Below are 17854 nucleotides of genomic sequence, written 5' to 3'. Positions count from 1 at the left end.
TACGCAATATTGTATGCATGCATCTATATAACCGTAAAATAATTGGAAATATTTAAAAGACTGGAAAACTTGGCCTGAATGATTCTCTGCGGAAGTGCTCCATTAGCACGCATATGCATTGGGACCATTTCGTTCCCGACCGAAAAACATAGTAGGTCGGGTACGTATAATCGGTCTGCTAATTCCATAGCATTTTATGTGAGCATGTATTATTAATACAACTAAGGCGAGCATGACTATCAAATATTTTACACGGCAGTTCTGGTAGGTTTCTTCTGAAGCATGGCGGATAACTCCCTGACATGTTCAATAATATAGACAATTACCAAAAATCGAAATAGCGATCGTCGATATCAATCGTTATTCATGGAGAAGTTTTAATACATCAGATGTTTAATGACGTATAAAGGACAATTTCACTAGATGTATAACTATTGTAGCTACAGACATTCAGACTCCATCAATACTCTGTGTGAAGAATATGAAATAGCCTCTTAAAATTTCAACATATATATTTTTTTTCAAAGTAGACATTAAACCTGTTTCAATGTAGACATTATGATATCTAGACGAATATTGAAATTTAAAATTGTTTTCCAGAATTGTTTATTTTTTTCACCGAAAGACCCTTCGGGTCAGAAGACCTAAAATTTAAAACATTTCGCGAATACGGTGTAATTGCATCAAGAAATCATGATTGCCATCAATTATATATACAATGTAGGTGCATTTGATCGTGAATTTATGTTTTTATCTAGAAAATAACGAAGAAAACCCAACTTACAGTTATATGTCTGTAAACATTTGAAACACAACATATACTTTTTTCCCAAAACATTTTACTTACATATAGTAAAATGAATTCTCTTTCTTTCTATTACATTTTACATAACAAAATCCATTGTCGTCTTAATGTAAATATTTAGTTTACATTAAGTATGAGATTAACCTGGCATGGTAAATAACGATTGTCAACAATCTATTGAACTCATTACAACTGCACACATGCCGGTTACCCTAACATATAGGATATCCGAATTGGATACTGAAGATGATCCTTTCTCCTCAGGCCTATCCGATGCGGATACATTACGATGATAATGGAACGTTTGCATTACTACAAAGAAAAGTATTTAAAATTCTTTGCAAATGGTTTATATCACATATTCGAAAAAACAAATATGTCCATACAAGTAGAAGCTGAAGATAAATCTAAACATCACAGAACTTTCAATTTTCCCAGTTTAGTCGGCGGTGAGCCTGTGTTCTGAATTCGTTACCTTATAAGACATTCATCAACATTAGAGAATGAATGTATAGCGCATAGAAAATCTCAATGTAATAATTCATGTAAATTAAAGAAAAAAGTGGGATATTTTCATTCCCTATGTTAGCTTTACGCAGTGTAAGTAACCCATTACGTTTTTGTTAACATCCGTTTTAACAAATACGATATTTTAGGATCAATTTCAAGTCACGTTACAAAATCCATTCAAATGTGCAAGTGCTGTAAGAAACCGGAGAAAAATGCACATGATCGGGCAGATAATCTCTGACCTTTTGCGACCAAAGACGGGAATCGAACCCCGGCTGATTGGATGTACGTCGACAGGCTGATCAACTACTACATCCGACAACCTTCTCGAAAATTAATTGCCACAAATCGCGAAAAGTTGTTCCTGACAATCCACACTGGCCAAACCTGTCTGTGTCAACATGACGCAGTGGCCTTGACCTTGATCTGGGTTACCTGGAGACCAGAGGTCACTGTCGATAACATCTCCTGTATCTCCTAAGTAACTCCAAACCGTAGATGTGTAGGTTCCGGCGACGAAGTACCGGAAATCTTGTACTGTCGAAAAACAATTAGTTTCTGATTAAAACTTGCACTAATATTCTAATAAAAACAGTTATTGATAAAATATAGTACGATTGTAAGCCTTTTTGTTCCAATGCCTAAAGCCGACTTTGCTAATTTAAAACGCATTAAAGTTTGGATGGAAAATACAAATGTATATAAGTATTTGCATATCCGTCTCAAGAATTCATGTTGATGCAAAACAGAACAAACTTGCAAAACTCTCTATATTATTCACATATAATCGGAGAAAGTAAAGAAGAAGACTACACAGTGATAAGTACATTTCTACATCTTTTCTATCCTTAATCGTTTTTTAAAATCCTTTACGACTTACTCAGTACATAATACTTGGCGATGATCCTGTTCAGACCTTCCATCCTGGTTAACGTGTCGACAACCATCAGACGTGTGTACATTGAGGTACAGGTCTTTGCTGCACTTCCCTGATCCTGTCTCACCTCTACGATGTTATACAAGATGGCGGCTTCCTGATCCTCTCTGTAGCCGTACGTGTCTAGCATATCTTAGGAGATTGAAATCATATATTAATATCATTCCGTACAGTTGTATTTAAAACTACATCAGTTTTCATAAAGAACATAACGTTTACATTTCTACAATGCCGCTTCATAGATTTAAGGGCATGAACGCTTCTCTGCTATTGGCGATATAATGGAACAAAAACACTTAGCCACTTGACAAAACATGATGTGTTGTTTTATTTTAAAATGATGATTGAATATACAGGTATATGAAAACGCACAGTGTAACTACATGTACTACATTTTATGTACGTAACCAATCTTCATAAATATTCTGTCTTATGTTATTTCATTTATCATTCCCAGAAATGTAACCGAACACCTTTGTTGACGAACACATCCATGCTGGAAGTGCTCGATTCGTGCACGACGATCCACGCGTCATATCCAGTACACTTCGGCACCCCATTTGGGGCCTCGTAGGCGAACGACATACACGTGATGTGGCCATGACACATTGCGCCACAGTCCACTACGGAACGGCTTGACATTAGACTGAAGACTGTATGGTTTCCCATTTTTTCAGAAAGTGTTACATTCTTTAGTTCATATTCACTTAGTCCTCCTGTTCAACAAACGATATCGAACATAACTAAAAGGTGATTTTTCTGTGAATGTGAGAGGCACTTTGAAAAGCCAACTTCATTTCAGAATCAGCGTTTTATGTTAACATTTTAACTGTAAATTGAGTCCAAAAAGGGAGTTTAAAATATAAGGAATCTAAAAACCTTCGGGACTTTAACACAAACATGATTGAAATATTTTAGTGAAACTCTTAACTTTAATATATAATAGCAATTAGAGTAAAAAGAGAAATAAACAGCAATCAATTTATATGTATTTGGCTATCCAAGGGCCTGATATGATATTTTGAGGTGTTTGAGTAAATATGAAAGAACATTTGTTCCGGATCAAGCGAAAGCATAGCCATCATGCCCTGGATTCTGATTGGTAAAAAATGAAGATATTGTTTGATATTGGCGACAGTTGGCATATATAAATTTTGAGGGATAACACAATGGTACCACTTTCGAAAACCTGCGTTGCCAAGGTAACGAAACAGTTTTCTGATTGGTCGAAATTTATACATCATCCAATTTTGATGTAAATTTGGCTATTCTTCAGGATCAAAGCCAGACGAAGAGATAGTTTCTGATTTCTCAGAAAACGTCATTAAAAAGGAAAATTTTTTAAAAAATCAAATTTTGTAAAGCTAAAACTACAAAAAAAGATAAATGGCTCCATTTCACAATTTAAAAATTACACATTTAACCTCAATTCAAGTTTACCTATCTGCTGTTTAATTTGACAGCCGCTGACATCAAACCGCATAGTCGGGTACCATTCCCAGGTCCGTGGGTTGATTCGTAAATGCCGAGCTGTGATGTTCGGTGTTACTGATGACGTCACTGGTGTGTTCATATCTGTGTTCCCATTGAACAACTTAAAATAAAAATGAGACAATGAAGAAGGAAATCCTTTAGATTTTCCTCCGCCTGACATCGTTGTTATGCAATAAAATTGCTTTTAAACGGAAATAAATTATACATTCAATTGTTTTCAGAAAGGCAAATATATTTCTCTCTACATCGTTATACAAAGCCTCAAGTGCAAGGTGTGTGTCTCGGATGGGAGACTGCGGTATGTTCGTGTTATGTATTCTTGTATAGTAGAACCCCTGCTTAGCGTTCAGCATACAGGGAGTGGGACGACTGTTTTGCTCGGTGTCAGTCAAAAGTGATCGGATGGGGAATGTTGCTTGGTGTCTTCAGCGACATAGTTAAGTGATTTAGCACTATAATAAGGGTAACATTTGCCCTATACAAGAAGACAACACAGATATACCATAGTCTCCCAAAACACGCACTTTGCATTTCACCATCCACGTGAGGCCGTCTTTAAATTGCCCTGGCTGTTAATAGGACGTACTTATTATAGACCCAAAGTGTAATGACGTACAGCGTGTATATCATATTAATTGTACTAGTGGGGCTACACCTGAAGGAGTGTCACGGAATAAATGAAGACACTTGCGAAAGGGAGATAACTCCTGGAGCTAATTCATAAGGTCAGGAAATCTTTTATTTTGTTTTATTCAATTAACTTTCAATTAACAGCTAAGGTCATGTAAGGACGGCCTCCCATGTATGCTGTGTATTCCGTTTATGTGCGAGGTGTTTTGGGAGACTGCGATATATTCGTGTTGTCTTGTATACTGGAACTATTGTCCTTTTTATAGTGCTATATCACTGAAGCATGCCGCCGAAGACACCAAGCAACACGCCCCACCCGGTCACATTATACTGACAACGGCCAAACCTGTCGTCCCATTCTCAGTTTGCTAAGCAGGAGCAGAAACTACCACTATTGTAGACTTTGGTTTGCTCGGCTAGGGGGCAGAACCCAAAGCCTTCCTCACAGGGGCTAACGCTCAAATCAGGTCAAAAGTTTAGGAAAGATAAAGTCAGTTAGGAAGAAGAGAAAAAATACTTAATTAAGTCGCCTTTTACGATCATGCAATAGGGGCAGCAGGTACAATTTTACCGCCCTACCTGCAGGGCAGGTCAGGAAATCATATCACATTTTGAAGTAAATTGAAATAGATCTGATTAAAGAAAAAGACCTGCTATACCTTGCACAGTGTATACTTATAATACGTACACTAAGAGAATCAAAAAGAATTTCTATGTATGACCCAGGTTATATTTTAAGATTTTAGCCTATTTGAATCCTGTGGCCTTGAATAAAGGTCAAGATCATTCATTTGAACAAATTTAGTAGCCCTTCATCCTAGCATATCATGTACACTGTACATATAGTTATCAGATGACATCATCAGTATGTATGGACAGTACCTATGATGTAATAAATACTCAACGAAATCACAAACATAAGCACAAATTCTACTTGCACTATTGTTCTGCAATATGTAAACTAATTCTGATGAATAAATAATGACGTGATTATGATATCACAAGTTTTAAATTCTTACCCTAGAAATATGCATTTTCATGAATAAGTTCATCCAAAAGAATGTGTATGAATAAGAAATTAATAATAGATAATATCGGCCTGACCCAACACTCAATTCCTTACAAATTTGTACTCTTTAGAGAACAAGAAAAGTTAGTGTTTTAACAGTAAAAATCACAAAATAACTATTACTTTATGTTTGCATGTATACCAGGCAATGGATAAATAAATCAAATCGAAATAAACAGAATTAATGCAATATGAATTGTATGACACCCCATAAGTTATTATAGGGTAATTTTTCGAATAAAATAAAATTAATTTCAGCTGATTTATTTAACATTAAGCTTACACACACACCATGAAATTGAGGAAATAACCATTACCTCCTGTAACCCATCCCTTATCATTCCAAAATATTTTTTATCCAATATAAGGTGACAGAACACACTAGATTTGGACAATTTTTATAAATAAGGCACATGGCTTAGAAATCTAAATGTAGTCATTTAAAAGGTAAAAATGCCTGAACCCGTTCCATGGATTTTGCTTCAAGTAAAGCTAGTATTTTCCGGTCAAGACATACATCAGGAGGAGCCTAAAATTTTAATCTTTAATCTATTTTACTTATTTTATGTAAAAAAATATACCGATTGGCTGTACCAATTTGTGAATATATCATTTTTAAGCTTACAAAAGAGGGGCTTCCCACTGGATAAAAATATCACCCAGGGTCATGCTGGTCTTTGGTTTATTGCTACCTATATATATATATCACTGGATTTGTCAGAAAGACAACCACAACGGAACTGCAGGATAAAACAGCTAGTAACAAGATGGCACGCATTCCGAAATGGGACTATAGCAAGCATATTTTCCAATAATTCTGCAGTTCTCGAAATTTACCATTCAAACCCAGTGAATCATGACATCTTTTTCTATTGACTAGGGTAATTTTTTGAATTGCTGTTACAGTACTGGTCTATGAGGGATGTTTCTCTTGTGCATTGTAAGCCTATTGTTAGATCAGTAAAGGAACAATGAAACATATAAAATGCTTTATGATGAAATCATTATCAAACATTTCAAACAGTTTCATATGTATCATATATGTGTGACAAATTACATAGAATTTTTGTAAAAATGTTCAATCAGAGAAGGGATACATGCATCTGTCTGTATTTTTTATAGAATCTGTCAGTAGGGGATATAACTCCATAATAACAGGAGGTTTTAGGCACCAGCCAGCACTTAATCTAGCAAAAAATGATATTTGTTTATATATAGCTAAAGGAGACATTCTTAGTCAAAATTATCCTGCAAATACAATATACACTATATGTTTGTATATACATGTATAGCGATGATCTACATGTAGCTTTAATTAATAATGCCAATACATTGTATATGTTTCAACACTTGGTCTTATGCCATGGCTTACTGATAGTCCAGGTTCTAAAATCAGAAAAAAGTATTACATTTGTGATATATTTCACTTACTTTACCTGTAAACAATATAAATATTGATTTTTTTCAAATACCAAGTGTACATGTTTTTAATGAAAAATATTTAAAGAAACAAATCCTATTTATGGAAGAAATTCTCTCTCAAAAAAAATGTTATCAGTACTTGCGTTAATAGATAACGGAATTGTTTGTTTTTGTATATGTATACATGCACACCTACACGTATATATGGTCCAGTACAAAATGTATACATGTACTTAATAAAAGTTTTGTTTATCTTCCGTCACTGTATGCCCCTGTATAAACGCAAACATCTTGTGTCAAGTTGTGTGTGTACACTGACATATACTCGTATATCTCTACATGTGACGTTACATGTAGAACTTAAGTTTCTTGTCATTCAAAGTTTGCAACCTTTATCCGTCCAGATACTGTACATCTTCCGTTTTACACATTTGAACGTACTAGGTTTAGATGCCCAAGGAAAGCAAGAGTACCCGGAGAAAAACCATGGACCATACCTAAAAACTTACTGCGTCAAATGGGATTCAAACTTACGATTTGACTCAGAGGTTGAGTGGTATCATGTCTGGACATCTTAATCATTCACCAACAAATTTACAGTTACGCTCCTTTGTATGTGGAGGATATATCTAGAATTGTCTCCCTGGAAAGTGATATTTACAATTTTCTCGTAATGTATCCTGACACAAAGGGACATATGAATATAAATTAATCAAACAATAATTGTCTAACAATAATTTCCTTAACACTCGGTAGTAATTGTGTAATATTAATCAACACTGTTCCACTACACATGTACATTGTGTATATGTGATATGCGATACAAATTGAACAAATTGTATGTGTGATCTGTATCACACAACTGAAACTCGGTGCTATTTTCAGACTGCAGTCGTTTTATCAAAAACAATCTAAACAAGCGTCAACTGTTTGTTTGTTTGTTTGTTTGATTTATTAACGTCCTATTAACAGCTATGGTCATGTAAGGACGGCCTCCCATGTATGCGGTGTGTTGTGCGAGGTGAGTGTACTGGGAGACTGCGGTATGTTCGTGTTGTGTCTTCTTGTATAGTGGAACTGTTGCCCTTTTTATAGTGCTATATCACTGAAGCATGCCGCCGAAGACACCAAGCAACACACCCCACCCGGTCACATTATACTGACAACGGGCGAACCAGTCGTCCCACTCCCTGTATGCTGAACGCTAAGCAGGAGCAGAAACTACCATTTTTATAGACTTTGGTGTGTCTCGGCCAGGGGACAGAACCCAGAGCCTTCCTCACAGGGGCGAACGCTCAACTCAAGGCCAAAAGTGAGGCGGTGCCAAGGGAGGCATTAGGAAAGATAAAGTCAGTTAGGAAGAAGAGAAAAGATAAGATCCTAAATTTAGTCGCCTTTTACGATCATGCAATAGGGGCAGCAGGTACAATTCTAACGCCCTACCTGCAGGGCCAACTATGGCTTATGAAGCAATTTAATCGTACCATCATGTAGTAACGTATATTTAAACGACATTTGTCTCAGAGAGTACAACTGTCACTGTTTAAGAACGTTATCCCGTGGTGAGGGAGACAACTCGTATATGAATATCTTGATCTTGAGCTTTTTCAATATAAGGATTTTCAAGCTTTTCAAAGAACATGATTGTAGACATTCTGACAGCTGATGAAAAAAGGCCGATTGTGGAGCGACGGCCGCGATCTTCTGATGGCTGTTTAATCAGTAACACTAGCAACAGACCTTGTTACAGAAGAGGAGATAATTAAAAAAAAAACAGCGACAAAATTAAACATTGAAGATCATATTGTACTACAGTCTGCATGAATCCAACGTATCGTCACCACGTTATAATGATTCATGGAAATTCGGTCGAGCTGCCAACACATGCTCTACAGTGTAAGAGATGTTAACATTTAAGTAATACTGTTGACAAGAGGCAGATGGAACAAGGTAGCATTTTGATATACTTATTCAGATGTGAAGAGCGAAGCAGTGAGTGATGTCTACTAGGAAAATATATACAGATATGGATCTTTTGCCACCACGGGAAAAATAACAATATCTACATATGTAGGTCAGAGGGATTTAAAACCTATAATTAATTTTCTTTTTGTTTCTGGCTTTCTGATTGGCCAATTCATTTTTTTTATTCCACGATAAAAAAAATCCGCGAATGGCACGGAAAGCCGACGTTATCCTGAAGTCACAATAGAAACATTGACGTTGCGTATTGATTTGGAAAAAATAATCCATTGGAAGGAAATCAATGGAATCGTAAGTGATCATGGAAAATTAATTGGTATTATACATCTATATACGAAGACTAGCTTATTTTTGGCTTGGGTTTTTGGATCGGGTCTATACATGTCAACTTATAACAGTGGTATTTTGACTAAAACTACACAAGATAAATTCATCTTTTTAACATAAATTAACAAATATATGAAAACCAAAATTTCATAATTCTAAGCAAAACGTTGATTTCACATTATGATGAAATATTATCATTCATTGATGCCAAAATAATGTATTCATATTCTATATCACAAAACTCACAAAATAAACTACTTTCCTTCCAGGGGAAACAACTCTTATCACAAAAACAACACTCACATTTCATGTTTTTTATGCATTGATAAACAAGCTGATGATAATATATATGATTTTATTTATTAATTTATATGCAAGTATAAGAAGAACAGAAGGACACGACATTATTTATTTGGATTTGTTTATATTTTTTTATATTTATATTTAATTTTTTTTTTTTTTTATATTTATATTTAATTTTTTTTTTAATGTTTTATAATATTATAATTTTAGTGGAAAGAACAAAAAATAGTGAATCAACTAACAAACCGTGAGTTCCAATACGGGGGTTTTGAGAACCCAAAAAGACGTGGGTAAAGTACTATTTACTGACGATTAGTCCCACCTTTCGGTGATTATGACATCGTCATTTGACGTGACTTGGTACGTCATAATCACCGGAATGAGGGACTAATCGAATGTTAACAGTAATTTATCCACGTCGTTATGGGATCTCGAAACCCCGTATTAAATCAGCTGTTGAATTGGTTTTTGACAATGACTAGATGCAGATAACAAGTAATTTCAGAAAAATAAATAAATTTCTGGCAAAAAATATCCGAAGACCTTAGGTCATGAGAGCAATCTGATTAAAATACAGATCCTTATTATCACTACGTTGAGAGCATAAGAGGGTCTGAGGAAATTCCATTAGGGGTCATGTCTAGATGACCTTTGGAAATAGCAAATCAAATTGCTACTTGCAGAATTTTAACGTCGAATTTCAGGGGACGAAATAGTTTGAAAAACTGTCAGAATTCTTTTGGTTTACGTAGTTATCTCGCCTGAAGAGCACAGCAAAGCTAATTGAATATTATACTGGGACGAAATATCGTTTTCAATTGATGTAGCAAGGTGTAGAAAATGGATTGGGTATGAATACCATGGGGGGATTCTACTTCCTGCCAAATTAAGTAGTGAGGAATCATTATGTTTGATGTCGAGACCACCAGACTGGCCAGAACAATGTGGCAGTATAGTGGTATGTTTTACAAAATTATGAAAATGTTCTACGTTCAACATGCTGTTAAAGCACAATGGCCTTTATAATAATGTATTTTTCAAAAAAAATATTGATTTTAAATTGTAGACATGAAATGCAGCAGAGATATTTTAGTAGATGCCACACATGTTCTACCAAACAAAATTTTGATTTCGATCCCAAATTTGAGCATAAACTTATTTTATATATTTTTCCATCTCCGTATATAACTTGAATTATAAACATTTTGTTTGTTTGTTTGTTTGGTTAATTAACGTCCTATTAACAGCTATGGTCATGTAAGGACGGCCTCCCATGTATGCGGTGTGATGCGTGTATGTTGTGCGAGGTGCGTGTTTTGGGAGACTGCGGTATATTCATGTTGTGTCTTCTTGTATTGTGGAACTGTTGCCCTTTTTATAGTGCTATATCACTGAAGCATGCCGCCGAAGACACCAAGCAACACACCCCACCCGGTCACATTATACTGACAACGGGCGAACCAGTCGTCCCACTCCCTGTATGCTGAACGCTAAGCAGGAGCAGAAACTACCACTTTTATAGACTTTGGTGTGTCTCGGCCAGGGGACAGAACCCAGAGCCTTCCTCACAGGGGCGAACGCTCAACTCAAGGCCAAAGTGAGGCGGTGCCAAGGGAGGCATTAGGAAAGATAAAGTCAGTTAGGAAGAAGAGAAAAGATAAGATCCTAAATTTAGTCGCCTTTTACGATCATGCAATAGGGGCAGCAGGTACAATTCTAACGCCCTACCTGCAGGGCCATAAACATAAATTTATCGAAAGTAAAATATTATCATAAGTGAACTTTAGATCAGTGGGATTTTTTTCCGCAAAGTGAGCAACATTTTTGTAATGTTTTAAATTTTACAGTTGAAACGTATTTCCATGATTAATAGAAATTGACACTATTGATTCTGTAGGCGTGTTTAGTATAAGTTTGTGATGTGTGAGTTGATTCAATTCATAATTATTATTTTTCCCTATTTAAACATGCATTTTTACATTTTTTCTTTGAATTTTCCATATTTTAACCAAATTTGACATACTTGTAGATAATTATCTACACTACACTGTCAGATAATAATATTTGCATAATTTTCCAATGTTTTGCTTTCAAAATATCATTATTTTTGTGAACCACTTAAACTCTTTGATGTCTTTTTCTTCTTACAAAAAAGCAACAAAAAGTTTTAGATGTTGATAAAACACAGCTTTCATTAAATCGAAGGTTCACAACAAGTTTATAAAAGAAAATTATATAAATATTATAAGCACACCAAATTTGGTTGACATCTGTTAATAAGATGATATCAGGAAAATTCAAAGAAACACACATAGAATATCAAAAAAAAAATTAAAATAAGAATTACGAATACTTTTGTCCCAATGACGAATACTGTCAGTATCGGACTTATAAATCCTTGTTTTGTCCATTGACTGTAAGTGTAAGTAACCGACACACAAATTGCAAACACGGGAAATTTCTTCAAATCACTTCCTGTAAAAGTTTATTTGTCCGTATCCTTCGACGAGAATATTTTTAGGTTTCTGATTTTTGTTTCGAAATGTCGATCGCGATGACATAGGTCTGCCATCAGCTGGTCATGGCTAACTTAAAATTCTACATGTTACGACATTTAGCCTACATCAATAATATCATATGTAAGACAGTACCTAGTTCAACTCCAACGATCGTAATGAATAACCATGATTTCCGATTTCCCATACAATGACACTTAACACAATGAAGCACATATAAGAATTATGTATTTATGCATGTTAATGAACCGCTCGGTCGGTTGGAATAGATTCCGAAAGTCCATATGGAATTGTAAAATGCGAGCCGGATCAACAAAATATCCGTAATTTGGATCGTTAGTTCAGTACCAAAGTTTTATATCAAAATTGAACTTTGCAATTTTTATATCGATGTGCTCATATGGGAAAAAATTAAGGTGAAGGAACATAAAAAATTAACCCATGTCAACTAAAAATGCTCTTAAAAATTATATTGCATTTGAAGAATATTTTTTTTTCATATGGAAACAGTAGATATGACCATGATACTTTGATAATAACACTGATACCACATAATTTGGTTAATTTTATGTATGGATGAAAATTTCCCATAGAAAGGATAATTTTTCGTATACAAAACATATTCAAAATTGACAAGTTCAGATGTCAACAGAGAAAAAACGCGTGGTTCAATTTCTTTAAAAGTTTGACAGAATGTGCACACCAACACTATAAATTCATGAAATGATTAGAATACAAATTGAACTTTGTGACAATGTGAGACTACCACCTTAAGCCATAATTTTGAACGCTTGGTTATGTTGTCAGTCAGATTCTGCATGCTTACAGAAACAATCAAATCAGACAACAACAACCTCTAACATCAAATATTACACATGAAATAATACTAATATCCAACGATAGTTATGTCAATGTCTATAAAACTTAAAATGAACAACTGCTTACCTTATACTGCCTGTTTTAACTTGAACAGTGAAAGCGACTTCAACAGTCAACCGGCTAAATATGCAATATTGGACTTTCCGGAAATGACGTCATATATATAAACGCTTCGAGAACTTTCTAGAACATACCACGGGAAATCCCGGAAGAATGTTAAAAATATACCTAATTTTGAGACCGCCGTTTTGGGGTACAATTTAAAGACTTTAAAGGAACCATTTTATTCAGAAAAACATCCCCCTTTCTACTACTGTTCATCTACTGTATTATTAAATCACCAGGGCGAATTAACAGAAACTATAAATGAAAATTTTGATGTTTGCCTGTTGAACCCAAAACATTTCCCTCTAATGTATTTTCGAACAGTTAACGACTATCTGAGTAGATAAATGACGCCTGGATTTGGTTAAGTCCAAAATTTCATCACATTTTATAAGTCAGTTTCCTTATTACTCAAATCGCGGATATAAGCGGGTTGATAGCTTAAAGTTATCGTGTTTATATTTCGTTCCGAAGGAACGATAACTCTAGTTATTGTACCGCCGTGTTGGAGTTTTGTGGCACAATTTAAAGACTTTAAAGGAACCATTTTATTCAGAAAAACATCCCCTTTCTACTATTGTTCATCTACTATATCATTAAATTCACCAGGGCGAATCAACAGAAACTATAGATTGAAATGTTGATTTTTGCCTGTTCAACCCAAAATTTCCCCCTCAAATATATTTTCGAACAGTCTACGACTATCTGAGTAGATAAATGACGCATGGATTTGGTTAAGTCCAAAATTTCATCACATTTGATGCGTCAGTTTCCATAGTACTCAAATCGCAGTTATAAGCGGGTTGATAGCTAAAATTGTCTTGTTTATATTTCGTTCCGAAGGAACGATAACTCTAGTTATCGTACTTTACGTCTCTTCATTTAATAATATGACTTCCACACTTTAAATTAATGGAACTTACTCTCGGGGATCCGTTTTGTGACATCACTGTTGTCCACGTGACGTTATCCATGCTGTGTAATACATAGTACGACTTTACCCATTGGTTAAAATCTCTGTAGCGTCCTTGTATTGTCACGCCGGTAACTATGGTGTCAACATGAAAGGTAACCTAAAAGCGGAATTCACAAACACTTACATCCATATGTATAATTAAATTACGATTACTTCACTTGTGGTTTAAAACATAAACTATTGACAACACAGTCTGATTAATATCCCTATTACCACTACATTTAATATGATAACCTGACAAGTTTCAACATCCATTAGGGGTCAAGTTCTATTCTGGTGACTTTTGGAAATAGCCAATCAAATTGTTGCCGCCAGAATCTTGACCGGGGATGGAAAAAAAGTTTGAAAAAAAAAACTGTCAGAATTATTTTCTGTACGTAGTCATCTCGCTCAAAGAGCAGAACAAAACTAAATTTGCATTATATACTTGGACGAAATGCTGTTTTCAATTGATGTAGCAAGATGTAGAAAATACATTTGATCTGAAGTACATATGGTATAAAGGTCATCCGGGCATGACCCCTTATGGGATGTTTGTCAGATCATCTTGTTTGTTTGTTTGATTAATTAACGTCCTATTAACAGCTATGGTCATGTAGGGACGGCCTCCCATGTATGCGGTGTGTTGCGTGTATGTTGTGCGAGGTGCGTGTTTTGGGAGACTGCTGTATATTCATGTTGTGTCATCTTGTATAGTGGAACTGTTGCCCTTTTATAGTGCTATATCACTGACGCTGTTGAACGGAGTGGTTATAAGGATCTGTATTTGATTGTTGACAATAGTGATTGGGAACATATTTTTCCCACTTAGTGACGCCCTGTCCGTACGTACCTACTATAAATGTATATGTAATGGACTGCAGTAAATACAATATATTTATGAAGGTACAATGTAACAAGAATTAATTACAAGAAAAGTATGGGACAAAGAACGCCACATTGAAGAATGCAGCGTTTGGGCATTGAAGTTTGCAAAGGAATATTGACTCGGTGTTTCTGAAAACGGAAAAACCGAGTCAATATGCTATAAATTGAACGTCACGTGACCATGTATTAGCCAATGAAAATTGTGGAAAATCAGAGCATGTCTTATATATAACAATATTGTTTTCTTATTTAAACATATCATTCCTATACTTATACTTAATAACCAACATATGTTACAAAGGACTAATATCAGAGATGTGTTCTGTGTAACACGGATTCCTTCTGTAGGACGTCAATTGTAAATAGATAGAGAGAATTCATCCTTATCGTGTAGACAAATAGATTGTCGAATTTTCTAAGCGGTCTGTCCCTTTATCATGACACACGTGAAACAAACACTGTTATTTGATACAAAATTTGCGATAGAAATTACAAAGACAAAGGGAACAATATAACTGTAATAAATTAAAACGCAATGAACCGTTCGAGAGCAGAGGTTGTAGGCGCCATCTACATAGCTTTGTCATGATCCGCAAAATAACGTTACAATTGAAACTGTTAAAACGAAGGAGATGTTTGAAGCCATACCGTTCCTGAAGCATGTTCTTAGTTTAGGGAATACCTTACTATATAAATACAATAAATATACCTGTATAAATTGGTCTGTGTCGATTACATTACTTATCCAGCCTCCAAGTCTTTTGGGTAAGAAATCATCTCCAGGATAGAACAGTCTCCCGTTTCTTGGACTGCAGTCAATGGGATGATCATGTACAGAGGAAGCGGTTAGAGCTTCGTCCTCTACTCCGTGAAAACCAGAAACAAGGTATTCAGAACAAAGCAGGGTATCTGATATAAATGGAAAATAACATTTTTAGCAACCGATCATGAACTGACACGCATTGATGATAAAATACTTCACATTAAAGGTGTTATGTCGTGAATGTGAAAATAACAAGTATTACTACAGAGGACCCTCGATAATCTGGACACCTTCGTTCCCAGCCTAAACCGTCCGGATTACGAGATTTCCAAACTGCCGAATTCCGTATCTTAGTCAATAAAATTGTCACGTACGAGTTACTCCTCTTTACTTTGTAATCGATTATAGACTTTCATGTAACATACGTATATTATAATAAATACTTCGTTTGTTATGTTTTATGGATGTTATTTTATACTATTACGTTAAGAATATTAAATAAGCGTTTTTCTTTTTTCAAAATAAAAAACCGAAAGCCATCGTTAAATGTGTACTATATATATATATATATAATTCCTAACTATAAATCAATATCATCTACGTTCTTGGCATCAAAAACTATGATAATAATTAGTTGTGAACATTCTAAGAACAAATATTGATTTGTATATTGTGTGTTTTTAATCACCATTTCCACAAGTCTTTGCTTTCTGACTTATAGACGTGTGTAACAACCACGCACCCGTTTACGTCTAACTTCGTGCACAATGCCGGATTGTGAGCTTTCCGGACTATCGGCGTCTGGATTATCGCGGGTCCACTGTATTCGTTTATAAATGTACATTATACTCTCATAACGTACTTGAATGACGTTATCGATCCTTAAGTTGTCTCTGATTTGCTTAGTATCGGAATGTAATCAAAGATCCAGTTTTAATCATATAAGCTCAAATAGTCAAATTTGTAACATCTGCTTCTAATTAAACTCATTACAGAACTCGACCATTTGTTTCTCTGTGAATAGAACTTCACCCTTTCTAATGTATTACAAAACGAAAGGACTATCAATAAAAACAAGCAAATTCGTGGAATTTCCATCCCCCGCTTTCAGGACATATTGTAGGTAAACATTATTGAGGTTAGGGGTAACCTTGGTTGAAACGTGTAGGTAAACATTATTGAGGTTAGGTGTAACCTTGGTTGAAACATGAAAAAATAAACTGAAGTCATATTCGGAAGTAAGACATTTAACTTTGTTTCCAAGTTTGAAGAAACTCGGTTAATATTTATTACAGTTATTGTACGGAAGTGGCAGAAATTGACTTTTTTATTTAAGCAAAGGGTCATAACTCCGCTAAATAAGGTCCGTTGAAAGTCGCGATCGAACTTGGCAGAGTCCTTAAGGCATTTAAATTTGGTACTAAGTTTAAAGAAAATCGGTTTACATTTGTTACACGTATTGCACGGAAATAACAGAATTTGACGTTTTTGGTAATTCAAAGGGCCATACCTCCGCTAAATAAGGCCTATCGACAGTCGCGATCGAACTTGGCCGAGCCCTTAAGTAATTTAACCTTGTCACCAAGTTTGAAGAAAATCGGTTTACATTTGTTAGTTATTGCACGGAAACGAAGTGTTACAGACAGACGGACAAATCCAAATTAATATCCCCCGTTTCGAAGAAAGCGGGGGATAAAAATTCAACGGAGGCAGCCATTTAACCACGCCGTCTTCAAACTCTGACGTCACTTCATTATTTCTGTCATGGCATCACAATGGATTTCCGGTACGTTACATGGAGTTCTAGTTAGGGAAGTCGGAGTGTGAAAATACGTTATGTGTATAACGTAATAGTATTGGTATTTTAATAAGTATTCTGATAAAATATTTTTTTAAAGTGTTTTGTTATCTTACCTGTCTTTACGTATGTAGCAATGCTGCTGAGTATTAAAATGACCAGTTTCATCTTATACACGTTCGTTCTGCTGTGTCTACAAGCAACATATTGATAACGAACATATTAATTCCCTGTTACAACCATATCTTACATCTACCTGTATTTTGTTTGTTTGTTTGTTTGATTTATTAACGTCCTATTAACAGCCAGGGTCATGTAAGGACGGCCTCCCATGTATGCTGTGTGTTGCGTGTATGTTGTGCGAGGTGAGTGTTTTGGGAGACTGCGGTATGTTCATGTTGTGTCTTCTTGTATAGTGGAACTGTTGCCCTTTTTATAGTGCTATATCACTGAAGCATGCCGCCGAAGAC

General features: G+C 35.2%; 1 protein-coding gene across 1 annotated transcript; it reads right to left on the bottom strand.

Annotated features, from left to right (window-relative positions):
• Positions 1 to 976: 976 nt before the first annotated feature.
• On the bottom strand, positions 977 to 17572 carry LOC138330933 (hemocytin-like). The gene is made up of 7 exons (XM_069278413.1): positions 17501 to 17572; positions 15533 to 15732; positions 13904 to 14053; positions 3693 to 3846; positions 2726 to 2968; positions 2196 to 2384; positions 977 to 1852 (listed from the first exon to the last, which is right to left on the bottom strand). Exons 1-7 carry the CDS (start codon positions 17550 to 17552, stop codon positions 1650 to 1652), a joined length of 1191 nt encoding a protein of 396 aa, XP_069134514.1. The 5' UTR covers positions 17553 to 17572; the 3' UTR covers positions 977 to 1649.
• Positions 17573 to 17854: the final 282 nt, after the last annotated feature.

Source organism: Argopecten irradians, chromosome 9, assembly GCF_041381155.1.
Source record: "Argopecten irradians isolate NY chromosome 9, Ai_NY, whole genome shotgun sequence".
Lineage (NCBI taxonomy): Eukaryota > Metazoa > Mollusca > Bivalvia > Pectinida > Pectinidae > Argopecten > Argopecten irradians.
The sequence above is the reverse complement of the archived record's forward strand: the minus strand, read 5'-3'. Positions and strand labels throughout refer to the sequence as shown.

Excerpts from the sequence above, each read along its gene's own strand:
- LOC138330933 (XM_069278413.1), bottom strand. The coding sequence starts at position 17,552 with ATGAAACTGGTCATTTTAATACTCAGCAGCATTGCTACATACGTAAAG. Across the intron at positions 2,969-3,692 it reads TCAAATTAAACAGCAGATAG|GAGGACTAAGTGAATATGAA; the intron begins GTAAACTTGAAT and ends TTTGTTGAACAG. Across the intron at positions 2,385-2,725 it reads GGATGTGTTCGTCAACAAAG|ATATGCTAGACACGTACGGC; the intron begins GTGTTCGGTTAC and ends CAATCTCCTAAG.